This window comes from Zosterops lateralis, assembly GCF_965231275.1.
Source record: "Zosterops lateralis genome assembly, chromosome: 16".
Taxonomy (NCBI): domain Eukaryota; kingdom Metazoa; phylum Chordata; class Aves; order Passeriformes; family Zosteropidae; genus Zosterops; species Zosterops lateralis.
Window position 1 is genome coordinate 1,153,769 of NC_139776.1, and position 17,008 is coordinate 1,170,776.

Genomic DNA, 17,008 nt, shown 5'->3' on the forward strand with positions numbered 1-17,008 from the left:
CTCCAAACAGAAACAGAGAATAGCAGCGAAAATAAATAGAAACGTAGCTAGGGGGAAAAACCCACAACTTGAGAAAAAGGGGGTTTTCTCTACAATGAACACAAACCTCATTGACACCTACCAAACAGCTTAAATACACCCGACAAACAACGACCACCAACACCTGAGAGCGCCCAGACATCAGGACTCTGCCCTGCGGCCCCAAACAAAGCCCCTCCAGGCTGGGCCCACACTGAGGCTTTTGGGGGCCGCAGCCACTTGCCCAGAGCTGGGACAGCCACCGGCCCGAGCGGTGACACCTCCCCGGGTATAGCGGTGACCCGAGGAGGCCGGGCCGAGCCGGTGGACACACAGTGGGGGTTTTGGGAGCCGCAGCCACATTCCCGGAGCTGGGACAGCCACCGGCCTGAGCGGTGACACCTCCCTGGGCACAGCGGTGACTCGAGGCCCGCTCCCCGCCGGTGGATCCACACTGGGGGTTTTGGGGGCCGCAGCCACATTCCCGGAGCTGGGACAGCCACCGGCCCGAGCGGTGACCCGAGGCCCGGCCGAGCCGCCCGGTCCCCGCCGGTGGAGCCACACTGGGGGTTTTGGGGTCTGCAGCCACATTCCCAAAGCTGGGACAGCCACCGGCCCGAGCGGTGACAGCCCCCTGGGCATAGCGGTGACCCGAGGCCGGGCCGAGCCGGTACCCCCGGTGTGTTGTGCTCCCCCTGGTGTGTTGTGCCCCCCCCCGGTGTGTTGTCCCCCCCCGCCGCCGCAGCGGTGCCCGCCGCGGAGGGCGCCCCCTGCCGGCTGCCGCCGCGCAGCGCCCCGGCCGGGCTGCGGTGGATTCCGGGGGGGGCCCGGGGGTGTCACGCCCGCCGCCGCTGCCGGGGAAGGCACCGGGCTTTGGGGGACACCCCTGCCACCGAGAGCGCACCGACAACTTGTTTTGGAACCCCCCCGCACGGGCTGCAGCCACCGCCGCGGGAATAGGGGGTGCGTGGCACGGGGGGATCTGTCCGGTGGCGGCTGCAAAGCTCCGGGTTCGGTGTCCTCCCCAGCCTTTGTCTGAGAAACCGGTGTCGGTAACTGTAGCCCGGGGCAGCGATGGGTGAGGCAGCGGCCGCTCCATCCCGCAGATGCGGCTCAGATGGGGATGGCAGCGGCGGATCCCGCCTTTTCCCGCGGGCAGGGACCCCTGGGCTGCTGCCATTCATCGCATCCCCGGCGCCGCTCCGAGCACCGGCCGGGCCCGGTGCAGCCGCACACCGGGGGATACCGGGGCCGCTCGCTGCTCCCTCGGGCCGCCGAGACACGTCCGTGCGGGAAAGGGAGGCGGCGGGGAGGGAGCAGCGCCGCGGTGCCCGCAGCCACCGGGGCTCCTCAACATGTGTGCGGGCGGGGAGGGGCCGGTGGCAGCCCCGCAGGGCCGGTGCGGCGGGCAGGGCGGCGGGCACGGCGCGGGATGCCCGGGGGAGGGAGGGAGGGAAGGAGGGAGGGGGCGGTCGGGCGCTGTCCCCGCCCGGGTCGCACCGCGGACCCGCGCTCGCACCTACCTGACCGGGCTCTCCTCGCAGCGAGGGCGGGCTGGGGCAGGGGCTGAGGGGACGCCGGACCCTCCCCGGCGCCGCCCGGTCCCGGGGCGGGCGGGCGCAGCGGAGCCGCCGGCGGCGCGGGGGAGACAAAGGGGGGAAATGACGGGGAGGGGGTGCAGTGTGCGGGGCGGGCGGTGCGGAGCGGCCCCGGGGGCGGGGGCGGCGGTCACTGGGCCGGGTGCCCGGGGCGGGGGCGCGGGCGGGGGCAGCGCCCGGGCCCCTCAGACAATACAGCCGGGTCCCGCTGCCCACAGCCTGCCCGGGCCAAGATGGCGGCCGAGAAAGAGCGGAAGTGACGCCAGACCCTCATTAGCATACGGGACTCATTGTCCGGCGGGAGGGGAGGGGGCCGCGCCCCGGGGGGGCGGGGGAGCCCCGGGGGTCTCGGCGGGACCGGCCCCGCCGCGCCCGCCACACCGAGCGCTGACACGGCCCCGCCGCGGGGGGGCCCCCTCGGGGCGCGCCGGGAGGGGCTGCCACGGCCATGGCGGCGACGGTGGCGGCGGCGGCGGCGGCGGGATCTACCCCGGCCCCGCTAGGAGGCGCCGCGCCCTGCGGCTGGGTCCGGCGCGGGGATCCCTCCGCCGCGCCCCCGGCCGGGACTACATCCCGTCCTGAGGGGCCGCCGCCGCCGGGGCGGGGGCGCGAGCGGGCCCGGGCCACGTGACCGCGGGGTGTGTGTGGGTGCGCGCGCACGTGAGCGCGGGGCGGCCCCGGGAGCGCGCGCGGGCCTCGTGTGGCGGCGGCGCCTCATCGGGGGCGCGCACGGCCCGGCCCGGCCCGGCCCCGGGGCTGCTGTGCCCGGCCCGGCCCTGGGGCTGCTGTGCCCGGCCCGGCCCTCAGGCCTGCCCCGGCCCCCCGGGCTCTCCACGCGGCGTCGAGCCGTCCGTCGGAGAATTTGAGGATGCCGAAGGGTCTGGGGCGTGTCGGTGCCCGGGAAAGGCTGAGGGAGCCGGGGCTGCTCGGCCTGGAGAGGGGCCCTCAGCTCTGGGTGTCCTGGTGTGCGGGGAGAGGCAGAAGAAGGCTCTTATTGCCCAGAAATGGCACCAGAGCAACGGGCAGGGACTGAGCACAGAAATTCCCCTGCCCTGGGTAGTGCCCAGCCCTGAACCAGAGGGGCTGTGGAGTCTCATTCCAGAACGGTCTGGACACAATCCTTGTGTGCCTTGCTGGGGCAGGGACGTGGCACCAGCTGGGCCATTGAGCCCTCCCAGCCTGGGTGTGTTGGGGACTGCGCCCATCACAGCCTGGGTGTCTTGGGACTGTCCCCATCACAGCCTGGGTGTCTTGGGGATTGTCCCCATCATAGTCTGAGTGGCTCGGGGACTGTCCCCATCACAGCCTGGGTGTCTTGGGGATTGTGCCTGTCACAGCCTGGGTGTGTTGGGATTGTCCCCATCACAGCCTGGGTGTCTTGGGACTGTCCCCATCACAGTCTGGCCCCAGCCCAGGGAGGGAAGGAGGAGTTGTGTGGGAGCCTCACTAGGACACCCCTGCCAAACCTGCCATGGATTGGAACAGTGGCACTGATCAGGGAATTCTGTGTGGTTTAAGCACTGCCACGCTCTGAAATCCAAATTTGTCACAAAACCACGGAATATGCTGAGCTGGAAGGCACCCACCAGGACCATTGAGTCCAACTCTTGGCCCTGCACAGGACAGCCTCAAGAATCCCTCCATGTGCCTTCACAGTTTGGGTTAATACCCTGAAACAATCCAGCCCCCAAAGGCAGGGCTGTGATGGTTCTGCTGAGCCCTGTGCAGGTGTGTTCACACACACTGGATGTCCTATTTCACAGCAGGAACTTTGCATCAGGACAAGACCCCACGTGTGATTCCTCCTGGTGGATCATGGCACTGCTCAAGATCTCTTCAACAAACGAGGATAAATTCTGTAGCACAGGAAAAAAAGCCCTCTAGGAGTGAAAGGGATGGATGGCTTTTGTTAACTTCAAAAAGGCACAAGCTCTTGGAGGATGAGGCAAAGTGTAATTCCCTCCATCCTCAGCATTCACGCCCTTTTTGGCTCAGTCCTCATTGGAGTTCAGCCTCACACTGCTAGAAAGGAAAGTCCATTTCATTCATTCCTTGCCTGAAATACAGAGGCAGAGAAGAGTTGTCACCAATTCTCCAGACTTCATGTAACTTCAGGATCTCAAGTGACTGCTGTCCTGACAGTCTGTACACGCTGTTTGTCACAGTTCACTGAAATAGTGTTTATGAAGAATTTAGTGACATTTCATTGTGTCTCTGAGGCTGCTTTGAGACTTTCTGGCTCAGTGGGACATGGAAATCTCCTGTCTGTCACTGCAAGTCACACCTGGGTTTCACTGGTGCTTCTGTGGCATCCTCACATCTCTGGTCATAAGTCAGGAAGTCACAGAATCTTTTTTTACATCAAAATGTAAATTAAAAACCCAGGAAATACACAAAACTTCGAAACCAAAGCTGGTGCTTTGGTGTTAAAGAGCCCCTAGAGCTGAGGTACTTTGAGAGTTCTCTGAGACTCGTGGAGTCTGTCTCGAGGAAGAAAAGCAAAGAGAGCTGGTTGTGTTTTCCTATAAAAATGTAAGTTTGCCTTCCAAGAGTAGATATTTTGTCTCTGATGGCACAATTATTGAAGTTTATTGGGAAACATTTCAAAACTAAGTCAGGACCATATTCAGAAATTATTCTCAATTAACTTCATGGCTGCTTGAGCCACTCTGCTCCTGCCTAAAACAACAGCCCCAAACCTGAGCACCTTCCTATTTCACCACCATTTTATTTGTGCTCTACCACTGACCACTTTTTAACCATCACTTAATACAAAAATTACAACAGCTCCAGAAAAACAACCCACAGACCTGCTCTGGGGGCTGGGTTTGAGCAGAAGTGTCTGAAGGTTGGAGGAACTGAGTGTGTGGGATATGATAATGCAGCTGGAGATAGAAATGAGATCTGATAGATGTTTGAGGGGATGAACACGACACAAAAACCTGTAAAGGACACAGCAGAGACTTGGAATCCAGACAGGAGAACTGAACAGGCTGTTGGGCATCACTCCCTGTCCTGAATTCTGTGAGCAAGTGAAGGTATCTTAGTAAATTTGTATCCTGCTGTGTCTGCTTATCAGAAGATAAGATAAGGGAAGGTTGGGATGGAGATAAGAGGTGGATGGAGAGTTCCCCAGGAGCAGCAATATCAAGGAGTTTCCATTGATATTGATGTTGGTACTCAGTCCATGATTACAGCATGGAAAACCATTTGTGGAGAGTTTAGAAACTGGAATTTGGCACAGGAGGGGATGAAATTAAACCCAGCCAGAAAGAAGAGTGCCAGGAGGCAGAAACACTCAGTGGACGAGAGGGGTGGTGCAGGCAGAGGTTTGTGGGGTAGGGGAGAGAACAGGAGGGAAAGGTGATGTGGCAGCAGGAGCTGGAGCAGATTGGAGCCAGTTCCTGCCTCGGGGTAAAATCTGCAATGACAGGGCTGAGAAAACGGGGGGAAGGATGAGGGTGGGTGTGAAAGCTGTCCTGAGTGATGGACAAGATCCTGTTCTCATTCAGCTCAGGAGGGTTCTCGTGGTGGTTAGCACAGTGTGACAGCTGTCAACAGAGAGCTGGGGAAGAAAGATGAGGATTTACTAAGTTTGTGTGATAAAATTGATGGTAAAGCTAAAATTCAAGCAGTGGGGAAGAAGAAAAAAAGGAGTCTTGACATCGTTTTTCTCGTGTGTGCACAGAGTGAACAAAATAAAAGAGAAGTTGATGCTAATTGTCTTAATCTACTTTTTCTATTAGAGAAGTGGGTATTGTTTCTCACGATACAGCCACTGGAAAAATCAGTAAAATCACTGCATTGTAAGAGACTAAACACTTCAGACCAGAGGGGAGACAATTAGCACTCCCAGACTGAATAGGTTTAATTGCACACGCCTTGTGCTGCTGCCTCAGGTCAGAACTGTGCCCAGATTCATCCCAGCACCAGTTCAGGAGCAGTGTCATGCTTGGGTTTTATTCTAATACAAAATAATTAAGACAACTACCGATGGTTTTACACGCAACATAATTAATTATATAATAAATACAAGTAAGTTAATGAGCATTAAAGATCTCACAGTGATTTTTAAGACCCACCAAGCCACCCAGCTCCTGTGCTGATCAGGCATTTCTTCCAGGCCAGCACTGGTGCCAGTTGCTGTTGAACAGGCAGTGCCACCACCTTGCAGGGATAAATTGCCATTTCATGCTCTCTGCTTTGTTAAAATCCCTCTCCGTGGCTGAGCTTTCACATCTAGTTTTGGATTAAAAGGTGCAGTTTGGTTTTCTCTCTCCAGTTGCAATATATTTCCCCCTGAACAGTAACAACCAGTCTGTGAGGAAGTTTTTGACTGCCACAATGCCTGGAGAGAGGAGGTAAAACAGGAACAGAGGAGGAAACGATGCTCAAAGTTTCTGTGCTTGGCACTGGTCACCTCCTCTGCCCATGTCTCCTGCAGCATGGCACAGGGGAGGTAATAAATGTGTTCTAAAGCAGGGAAGAGTTTGATAAGCAGCCCTGTCCCCTGCACAGCCCCTGTTCCTGCTGATCCTGGGATTAACATTTGCCTCAGCTCTGGAATGCCAGCCACCGAAATCTGTCATCCCTGCTGAAGTCATCCCTGCACTGAACTCAGCAGGCAATCTGTCACTGAATTCATTCCTGCCAAGATTTCAATCCAGGCTTCTACTCGGGATCCTGATAGACCCTCAGATAAATATTATTGATTAGTCATCATTATTTTTTACTGTTGATATGCAGGAGGTTGTGGAGCCCTGCAGTTGGGTTTTCTACACAGTCCACTGGAAAATCTGTTTGACTGTGGTGTTTATACTGGCAGCGAGGTTCATCTTTATTGCAGGCTGAGCTTAAAGCCTCAGATTTTGTCAAAATCCCAAAGCAAAAGTGAACCTCAGAGCAGACAAATCCCCCCACCAAAGGGAGCAGCTGGGGATGTGGGGCTGACTCTGGATTCACATTCCACAACATAAATAAACCAGGCCTTGGGGTCTGAGTGGTTTTCTCAGGTTCAGCACCCTCCTGGCTCAGAGGGACTGAACTTCTGGGCTTTGTGCACCCAAAATCTGCTCAGGAACAGGGAAATCACTGGTGCCAAAAGCGAGTTCCCTTCTCCCCCCTGCTCTAAACGTGCCCAAGCAGCTCCAGCCCTGCTCTGAACTGATGGGAGCCAGGAAGCAATTAAAGCTCCTGCTCCTGCCAGATGATTGAGTGCTTGCAGACACAGATTCCTAAGGAAAGTATAATAGAGAAAGTGCATTAGCAGAGTATTTGTGCCTTCATAGGAAATGAATATGGATGTAATTAAGAAAAGCTGATTTATGGGGAACTGTAAAGCCAAGGACATGAAATGAAAAATCCTCAGTAAATGTCAAGTCAGTGTTTTGTGGTGGCCACAACAAGGCAAGGAGAGCGTTGCAATGGTATTAAGGAACTGAGAATTAAAATGCCACTATATAAATCCCTGGTACATGAATATTTAAGACATTCTATGGAGTTGCAAGCACCTGATCTCCAGAGATTATACAATGCTGTTCCACTGTAGTTTGTTACTAACATTTGGAGAACAGCAAAATCACAAGACTTTCTTTTGCTGGGAAAAGCCAAATGGTTTCCATGGTGTGTGTGGTGAAATGTGTGTGTTTGTGTATCCCACTAAAGCAGGAAAATCTGGATGTTCCCTGTCCATGGGATCCAGGGATTAATTCCTTTCACAGGGGCTCCTCCAAGCAGGTGGGTGCAGATTGAGATAATTTTCCTTCTTCCAGGCACTCCAGTGGTGTCTGCTCCTGTCCTGATGCCATGGAGCTCTTGGGTTTGTTCCTTTAGAGCACTTTTTTCCCTTATAAATCCATCACCTTTAAGCACAATAAGGAATTTCACTTATTTACCCAAAGCCTGACTGCTGCCCTGTCACATTTCAAACTTCCACACACTGCAGCACACAAAATATTCCTGTTTTATGACCCTAATTGATATGTGAAAGCACCTTCCTCCAAACATGATCTCATCAATAAATGAAGGAATTTTACCAGGTAATTTTCATAATTAAAAAAAAAAAAAAAAAAAAAAAAAAAAAAAAAAAAAAAAAAGCAAAAAAAAGCCCTGGACCTTCTAAAAGCTGAACCCTAATTCTCAGCAGTCAGAGGATGAATAATTCATACACTGGACTTCAGTTACACATCCCTACATGAAAATGAGGAAAAGATGAATTTCATCAGGGTTAATTTGCATTCCAGCAAATGATCAGCATTATGTAAATTTAAATAAACATCTAAACACTTGGTCATTAAAAACTTTGTAACTATTTTTAACTTGAAATAATGTTTTTTTGCTATGAAACCTCCAAATGAGACATGAATAGATAAAACCTATTTAGTAAAATTATTTATTTAAAACCTGCAGATTTCACTGGCCCTTAAATCCAGAGATGTATTTCTGTGTGTATTATTGCTCTGATTAGTCTGCAGCAAATGAAATTACGTGTAATTTTCTGAAAAAAGTACAGGCAAATGTCACAAAATGTACAGTTCAGTCACTGTGATCCAGTTACATGTGGATTCAAAACCTGCAGCTACAACTTTTATTATTTTAAAGCAAATTATATCTGGAGCATTTGCTTTGGACAGTCAGCAAAGGAGAAACTCAGAATCTCCACAACCCCACTAGAGAACAGAGGACTAGCTCTAAAGCAGTCCACTAGAAAACAACCTTTATTGCAATTTTTACTGAATTATTTTTTATCAATGTGATGGCTCTGAAGTATAAATTCATCATTTATCTACAGACTAAATTTTTTTTCAGACATTAACCAGTGCACCTAGCAGGCTAAAGGAATGCAGACAAACATCAGCCAAACAGGCAGCATTTTAAAGACACTTGTTGCTTCTCCTGTCACAACAATAATTTTCTCATTCAGGTGTCCACAAACTCCACAGGTATCCACAAAAAAACCAACCAAAAAAACCAAACCAAGGCATATTTTTAATATAGTTCTATAAAGCCATTATCAGAATAATCTCATCCTCCTCCCAAATGCACATTTGATTGAAAGAGCTTCATAATTTCTGAGTTCTGGCTCTATCAGGCCATGAAACAAAAACCTGCATTGCTCTGTTTGCACTTCCCTCCTCAGGATCTGCAGCAAATACAGACTTGACTTTGCAAACTGCTGCTTGACCTAAGGAAAAAAAATCTGCAATATTTTCCCTTCTGTTCCCCTAAACCTGGGGAGGTCCCATTTCACAGACTCTCAATATGTTTAATTTCTGAAGAAGAGAAGGAAAGGGACTCATCAGCTTCTGGACAAACACACAGAATCCCAAATTATTCCACACATATGGTTCCCTTTCCTATCCAAACAATATTCCTTCTTTCCAGTCCAGGCACAAACCACTGAACTCTGATTTCCTCTTGAACTGCCCCAGCCATGAGCAGTTCTTTGGAGCTGCTTCATGACAATGTGCTGAGGGAAAGAAAGGACACTAATTAATATCTATTTAAATTAATATCTACACACCACGGGACAAAGACAGGACACATTCCAAGTTGGTTTTTTGTTTTTTTTTTTTTTTTTTTTTTTTTGTCCTTGCTCATCTTTATTTCAAAATTATCCTTTAGCTTCATGATTCATTTCCAAATGCAAAAGATCATTTAGCTTTGTGTTCTTTATTAAGACTTAATTATTTTTTACAAAAATAGAACATAGCATTAGGCTTTATTAATTTCTAGTTTAACATACAGTCCATTTCTGCAGGAAGGAGCATTCTGGGCTGTGGAATGTTTTGATTTATTGTTCATGGCTGTTTAATTGCTAGGTCACAGCAGGTCTTCTGGCCAGCACACAAATTATCAGGCTTTTGCTATTATATGTTTAAATCTACACAGATGTCAGAGAATGTTTGTCTAGAAAAATGACTTTAGGATGAACTCTCAGGTCGTGGCAAACAAGGTCAGGAGCCCCTTTAGGAAAGAGACAATTTCATTTCCTCCCAGCTTGGACTCTCCATAGACACGGTCCACAAACGAGATGGGAACCTGTTGAAACAAGAATTTATTTTTGAGGTTCAAACCTGAAAAAAAGTCATAAATTCTGTGAACAAAAGAAGGGCTTTGACTGGAGCTTGTTGAGGCACGAGGAGCTTTGTGCCAGCTCTCAGCAGGGCCTGTCCTGCTGCCCCAGAGCTGGGAACGTGGCATGATTTGGTTTATCACCTTTAAAGCTGATCCAAAGACATTTCTCATGGCTGGATGATCCACCCAAGGCTGAGCAAACCAACAGCTCCCAAAGCCTCCAGCGTTTCCTTGTCAGCCAAACTGGGAGCCCTGGAGTCAGTCAGGGCCTCAGGGAGCTCCAATCTGCCCCCAGCACGGACAGCTCAGCCTGGCTGGGAGATTGTCACCCTGATGTTTTCAGCCTTCTGATGTTTATATTCTTGTACTGGAGTTCTCAGCATTGTATCATAAACAAAGTGGATTGTTTTCACATTTCTGTCTGTGATGGACTTCTGGTTTGACCAGTGGGGTCAGAGAGGTGTCAACCTCATTGTCCAATCCCTGATCAAACTCCAAAACCTATTTAAACCCTAATCCCAAAATAAACTTCCTTCTTTTTTTGCCCTGACATGGACTATGTGAGTGCTGTTGTGAGGAAATGCTCTACCCTGTGTGGATGGAGAAATGCCACACATGAAGTTTAGAGAGGGAAGCACAAGCACCAGAATTCTCTGGACAATTCATAGTCCTGGAAATGAGGATGAAGAACTGGCTCTGAGATTCTCCTGCAGAGAGATTCCCAGTGAATCATCTCTAAAGAGACCAGCAAGAGCAATTCAATGAAATAAAAAAGGCAGCAGACTGCTGGAGATAGAGAAATCTAACAATTGCATGGAGTTCTTTCATTGACTGCAGACAGCACATTCAAAGAGTTTAGGAGCAGAAAGTTGTGAGAGCTGAAAAGTTGGAAAATAACAAGGCAATAATTGACAGAGAACGGATCTGAAATAGAATCCGTCTGCTGGAGAAAATGAAATGATCTGTAAAGACTGGAGCAGAGATGTCTGTGCAATGAGAAGAAAAGGCTCTGAGCACCTTTGTGGTGTATTTTGTATTTCCCTCCTTTGAAGAGCCTTGTAAAATTGTGTGCTGCTGCAGGAACGGCAACAGGAAGGGGGGAAGGATCTGAGAAACCAGGAGAGTAAATAACTGCAACTTCAGGTCTGGCATTCACCTGACAAAGCTGGAAAAACAGAACTCTACACGTGTCATTTCTTTGTATTAATTTGAAAATCTTGGCTGCTTTTTGGAATCACCCAGGAGTGAGCAATGTGTGTGTCCCCTGGAAGGGAAGGACACCCCTCCCAGGCTGCCCATACCTCTCCAATGGTGAATCCCATCTGCCTGGCCCGGACAATCATCTCCATCTGGAAGACATATCCTTTGGAAACACACTTCTCCATCAGCTTCTGCAAGACTTCTTTTCTGTACAACCTGCAAACAGTTCCAAGGGAAATGAAACCTGCAGCCCGATTTCTGGAATTTAGAAATCCAGACAGTGTGTGGGAATCTGAACTGCAATCACTCAGCTCATTACTATTTATACAACTCTCTAATGAGGTCATGGGAGCAGCAGTTCTGGCAATCTAATCCACTGCTTCTTCCACCCTTTCCAAACAGATTTCACAGTAAAGGAGCTCTGTTCTTGCTCCAGGTCCTTGTCCAGCGGTTTATTTTCCAATATATTTTAGGAATTGCAAACCAGGCTCCTACCTGAAACTCCCTGTTAGATCTGACGCCCCTGGTCTCAGCAAGACCTGAGTCAGAAAATTGGCTCCACGACTGTGAAAGAAAACACCAGAGTTGTTTAGTGCAAAAAATGGGCACTTACTCCAGCCATTAAAACCAGGAATAATCCAAACCCAGTCCCTGTGACCCCAGATCAGACTGTAACACAGCTTGTGCTGCAGATCCTTTGCAGGATAAATAAATTAACTTTTGCCCATTTTTTGGGAGGGACAGGAGCATTCCAGCTGTGACACTGAGGGAGCCCCTGACAGCTGCCAGTCCCAGCTCTGTCCCTGGATGATGAACTGGAGTCTGTCCCCACCTGAGGCCACTGTGCCAACCCATTTTCCAAGCCCACCCAGGTCATTCCAGCCCTTCTTGGACCAAAGAATTGGCCAGTGGTGGGTTCTTTTGGTATTTAGTGTGATTCTGCAGTGCCCAGCAGGTATTAATGAGTTCAGCTTACAGGATGGAGTACTTGGAATTATTATTTACAAATAACAAATTTCTGTGTAAAGAGCTGAAAAGTACTAACCTGATTAACTTCCTTTTCAAATCCCAGCCATACACTCCTCCATTTCCTTTGTATCTTGTTCCAGACACAATATCAAAATTGCCTTCTTTCTGCTTTCTATAAACAATTGGTTTTATTAGAAAAACCAGAGAAGTGTTTCAAAGTCCAAATTTCAAAGCAAGAACAATCACTCTTTCAGTACAAAATCTGTATTTTACAAACTTCTGAACAAATAGGGAGAGGAAAGCAATAGTTAGGGTGGCTATGAGCATTATTCAAACACCTGTTAATTGTTCTCTTATAAAGAGCTGCTTCAGGGAATTTTATAAATAATTATCCTTTACCCACTAAGGCACAGAACTTCATACACTGCCTCAATAAATAATTTATAAAGATCAACTTTCATATTATAATGTACCTACCTGATAAACTCTGGAATAAATTTTGGCTGAAATGAAAAGGAGGAGAGAGATCAGAAAAAAGGAGTGGGGGTAAAATAACAGCAAGCATTGAATAATAATAATAATAATAATAATAATAATAATAATAATAATAACAGCCAAACTGAACTCTAACAGGCTGTAGGCACAGCCCATAAAATGCAGCCTTACATGGTGGGAGAGATCAGCATCCATGATCACAATGAAATTCCCAGTGGCAAACTTCATCCCATGGATGTAGGCAGTGCCTGATGGAAACAGAAATAACACTCCTCACCCTTTGAACACAGAAATGCAGAGAGAAACTTCACCTGGGGATGGGGCACTGCTGGAAATGTCATTTACAGAGCACCACAAGCACTCAGGAGCCACAGGAAACAGGATTTGGGCTCCAAAACATCACCAGAAATTCACAGCCCGTTCTGTGCTCAGTGGGACCATCAGCTCTGAGGTTCTGGGGAATGTTTGAGAAAAAAAACGGGATTTTTATGTGCATTTTAAAAGCTTGTTTGTTTACAAAGAACTTTATGGAAATGTGTTTCTGCTTTTGGGCTTTACGGTCCTTTTTTTTTTTTTTTTTTTTTTTTTTTTGTGGACCTTTATACACTGGATTGATCAAAGTATCCAGCAGATGTTTTAATTTGTTGTTAATAAAGACTTACCCAGGCCCAGCTTCTTTGCTCTGGGTCTCAGAAGCTACAGGAGATATAGAAAAACATAGAAATTACTTGACATACAGTTTTTAAAAATACTCTAAAACTTCCTATATATTTTTTCTTGAAACAACCTTTATAAATGCATCTTAATCCAGAAATACTTTAAAAAACTTGGCATTTATGCAGTAACAGATTGGAAAAGTATCTGACTGCCACTGAGTAAATGACAGCATCTTGTATATAACTGAGGATTATGCAGTAATATATTACATAGATAAAAATAGTAAATAAAAAACTCTTGGTTTTGAGGAATGCAATGAGACAGATTAAAAATAAATCATAAACCCAGCCTAGCTTTCTTTTTACCAATTTCCTTACTCCTGCAGTCAATTAAAATGAAATTAAATCTTATCCAAAGCCTTCCCTCAGCAGTCATTGCTCAGGAGAACACAGCAATGGACTGACAACAGTTTGCAAACAATTCATGATTTTGCATATTTAATCAGAATGCAACATTATGATCTTACACTTGTCTAAAGTGGTGACAACAACTTGTTTAAGGATGTAAAGGAAGTGCAGAATCCAGGGAATCCATCCCAGTTCTCAAGGTCTTATAGTGCCTCCAATACCAAAAAAAAAAAAAAAAAAAAAAAAAAAAAAAAAAAAAAAAAAAAAATTAGAAAAAGATTACCAAACACACAACTCACTATTTTATCTGATCCATATATTTTCTCCAGTTGCTGAGCAACTTCCTGTGTCCCATCCGGGCTCCCATCATCGATGATGATAATTTCAAAATCGATGCCACTGAAAGGAGAAGGATTTCCCAGTGAACAGGAGGGGCTGCCCCAGGAGGTTTGGGGTCCCCATCCCTGGAGGTGTCCCAGGAAGGGCTGCGGGTGGCACTCAGAGCTGGGGACAAGGTGGGCACTGGGGACAGCACTCCATGGGCTGGGAGGGATTTTGTAACCCAAATAATTTCTGTGATTCACTGCGAGCTGGGGATTGTGCACGGGTGGCATCACTGCCTTCCCAACCTGTGTCACTTTATGGCTTTATGGCTGGGAATTCCCCGGCCCTACAGACACAGCTGGGTGTTTTCTGACCCTATAGACATGGCTGAGCGTTTCCTGGCCCTACAGACACTCCTGGACATTTCCCGGCCCTACAGACACCCCTGGGCATGTCCCGGCCCTACAGACACCCCTGGGCATCTCCCGGCCCTACAGACACCCCTGGGCATCTCCCGGCCCTACAGACACCCCTGGGCATCTCCAGCCCTACAGACACCCCTGGGCATGTCCCGGCCCTACAGACACCCCTGGGCATTCTCTGGCCCTACAGACACCCCTGGGCATCTCCCAACCCTACAGACACCCCTGGGCATCTCTCGGCCCTACAGACACCCCTGGGCATCTCCCGGCCCTACAGACACTCCTGGGCATCTCCAGCCCTACAGACACCCCTGGGCATCTCCCGGCCCTACAGACACCCCTGGGCATCTCCAGCCCTACAGACACCCCTGGGCATCTCCCAACCCTACAGACACCCCTGGGCATCTCTCGGCCCTACAGACACCCCTGGGCATCTCCCGGCCCTACAGACACTCCTGGGCATCTCCAGCCCTACAGACACCCCTGGGCATCTCCCGGCCCTACAGACACCCCTGGGCATCTCCAGCCCTACAGACACCCCTGGGCATCTCCCGGCCCTACAGACACCCCTGGGCATTCTCTGGCCCTACAGACACCCCTGGGCATGTCCCGGCCCTACAGACACTCCTGGGCATCTCCAGCCCTACAGACACCCCTGGGCATCTCCAGCCCTACAGACACGGCTGTCACTCCCCAGGCCTGTCCTAACCCCGTGTCCCGCTCTGATAAATCCCCGTTTATCTCACTGCGAGCCCCGGGCACCCTGCGGCTCTGGCTGTGTCCGTGTCCCCCTGGGCTGGCCGTGTTCCCCCCGGCCCTGTCCCCGCCCGTGTCCCCCGGCCCTGCTCGCCCCCGGTACCTGTCGCTGAAGGTGCGCTCCAGCAGCCACACGACGAGGGGCAGGTTGTCGCGCTCGTTGTAGGTGGGGAGCAGCACCGAGACCCGCTCCGGGCGCGGGGCCGCCATGGCGGCAGTGACGAGAGCGGGGCCGGAAGCGGCGGGGCCGGGGCCGGGGACGGGCACGGCCATGGCGGGAACGGGGCCAGGAACGGGCACGGCCATGGCGGGAACAGCACCGGGAACAGGCTCGGCCATGGCGGGAACGGGGCCGGGAACAGGAGCGGCCATGGCGGGAACGGGGCCAGGAACGGGCACGGCCATGGCGGGAACGGCGGCACCGGGAGCAGCGGCCGCCCGGCTCCGGACCGAGATCCGCCGGCGGGAGCGGGAGCTGCGCGGGCTGCGGGAGCGGCTGGCGGCCGAGCTGGCGCGGGGGGACACGGCCCCGCTGGAGGAGGAGGAGGAGGAGGAGGACGGAGAACCGGAGCCGCAGCAGGAGGAGGAGGATGGAACCCGCGGGGTGCGGCAGCGCTCGGTGGCCGAACAGGCTCGGGGGGACACCAAGGATGGAGCCCGCGGGATGCAGGAGCGTCTGCCGGCCCAGCAGTCTCGAGGGGACACGGGGGACACCGACGAGGAGGAGGATGATGATGATGCCAACGAGGAGGATGAGGAGGATGAAGGCACCCCCGGCTTCCCCTCCGAGCTCCCCCCTCTCCCGTCCCGGTCAGCGCTGAGCGCGGCCGAGATCCAGCGCTACAGCCGGCAGCTGGTGCTGCCCGAGCTGGGCGTGCGGGGCCAGCTGCGCCTGGCGCGGAGCTCGGTGCTGGTGGTGGGCTGCGGCGGGCTGGGCTGTCCCCTGGCTCAGTACCTGGCCGCGGCCGGCGTGGGCCGCCTGGGGCTGCTGGACCACGACGTGGTGGAGCCCAGTAACCTGCAGCGGCAGGTGCTGCTGGCCGAGGGGCAGCGGGGCCGGCCCAAGGCGCGCTCGGCGGCGGCGGCGCTGCGGAGACTCAACTCTGCCGTGAGATATATCCCGTACCGAGCATCCCTGGGGCCGCGCTCCGCCCTGCGCCTGGTGCGGCAGTACGACATCGTGGCCGACTGCTCCGATAACGTCCCCACGCGGTACCTGGTGAGCGATGCCTGTGTGCTGGCCGGGAAGCCGCTGGTGTCCGGCAGCGCCCTGCGCCTGGAGGGACAGCTGGCTGTGTACAACCACAACGGGGGGCCCTGTTACCGCTGCCTCTTCCCCCGGCCGCCCCCGCCCGACACCGTCACCAACTGTGCCGATGGAGGAGTGCTGGGAGCCGTCACCGGCGTCATCGGCTGCCTGCAGGCCTTGGAGGTGCTCAAAATCGCCTCGGGGATGGGCTCCTCCCTCAGCCAGCACATGCTGATGTTTGACGCCTTGGAAGGAAGATTCCGCCACATCAAACTGCGGCCCAGGAGAGCGGAGTGCGCCGTGTGCGGGGACAGGCCCAGCATCACCAGCCTGCAGGATTACGAGGCTTTCTGCGGCTCCTCGGCCACTGATCGGTGCAGGACGCTCCATCTGCTCCCACCCAAGGACAGGATTTCGGTGCAGCAATACCGGGAGGTGCTGCAGGCCGGGGTCCCCCATGTGCTGCTGGACGTGCGGCCGCGGGTGGAGGTGGAGATGTGCGGCCTGCAGCACGCCCTGCACATCCCGCTGCGGGGCCTGCAGGACAGGGATCAGCCATCCCTAAAACATTTACAAAAAAGAGTCAGCGAGGAGAGGCAGAGGATGGATGGGCACAGCTCCGTCCCTGTTTATGTTGTCTGCAAGTTGGGGAATGATTCGCAGAAAGCTGTGAGGATCCTGCAGGAGTTGCCTGCAGAGGAGTTTGGCTCTGTGTTAGTGAAGGATATTAAAGGAGGCCTCATGGCTTGGGCTGCTAAAATTGACCCAACATTTCCTCAGTACTAGAATCTTAAATGGTGAAAAAAACCTACATATTATCAGAGTTCTGTAGGGTTC

The 17,008-nt window shown here is 51.9% G+C and overlaps 2 protein-coding genes across 3 annotated transcripts; one reads left to right on the forward strand and one right to left on the reverse strand.

Annotated features, from left to right (window-relative positions):
• Positions 1-9,271: 9,271 nt before the first annotated feature.
• On the reverse strand, positions 9,272-15,146 carry DPM1 (dolichyl-phosphate mannosyltransferase subunit 1, catalytic). The gene is made up of 9 exons (XM_083873099.1): positions 15,026-15,146; positions 13,720-13,819; positions 13,019-13,052; positions 12,528-12,604; positions 12,339-12,364; positions 11,938-12,033; positions 11,388-11,456; positions 10,994-11,108; positions 9,272-9,656 (listed from the first exon to the last, which is right to left on the reverse strand). The coding sequence occupies exons 1-9, from the start codon at positions 15,130-15,132 to the stop codon at positions 9,552-9,554; spliced, it is 729 nt and encodes a 242-aa protein (XP_083729225.1). The 5' UTR covers positions 15,133-15,146; the 3' UTR covers positions 9,272-9,551.
• A 99-nt stretch (positions 15,147-15,245) lies between these two features.
• On the forward strand, positions 15,246-17,008 carry MOCS3 (molybdenum cofactor synthesis 3). 2 transcript variants are annotated; one of them, XM_083873329.1, is made up of 2 exons: positions 15,246-15,424; positions 15,671-17,008. In XM_083873329.1, exons 1-2 carry the CDS (start codon positions 15,260-15,262, stop codon positions 16,955-16,957), a joined length of 1,452 nt encoding a protein of 483 aa, XP_083729455.1. In that variant the 5' UTR covers positions 15,246-15,259; the 3' UTR covers positions 16,958-17,008. The 2 variants fall into 2 exon arrangements, with proteins under 2 accessions (XP_083729455.1, XP_083729454.1); XM_083873328.1 differs by having other exon boundaries at positions 15,246-17,008.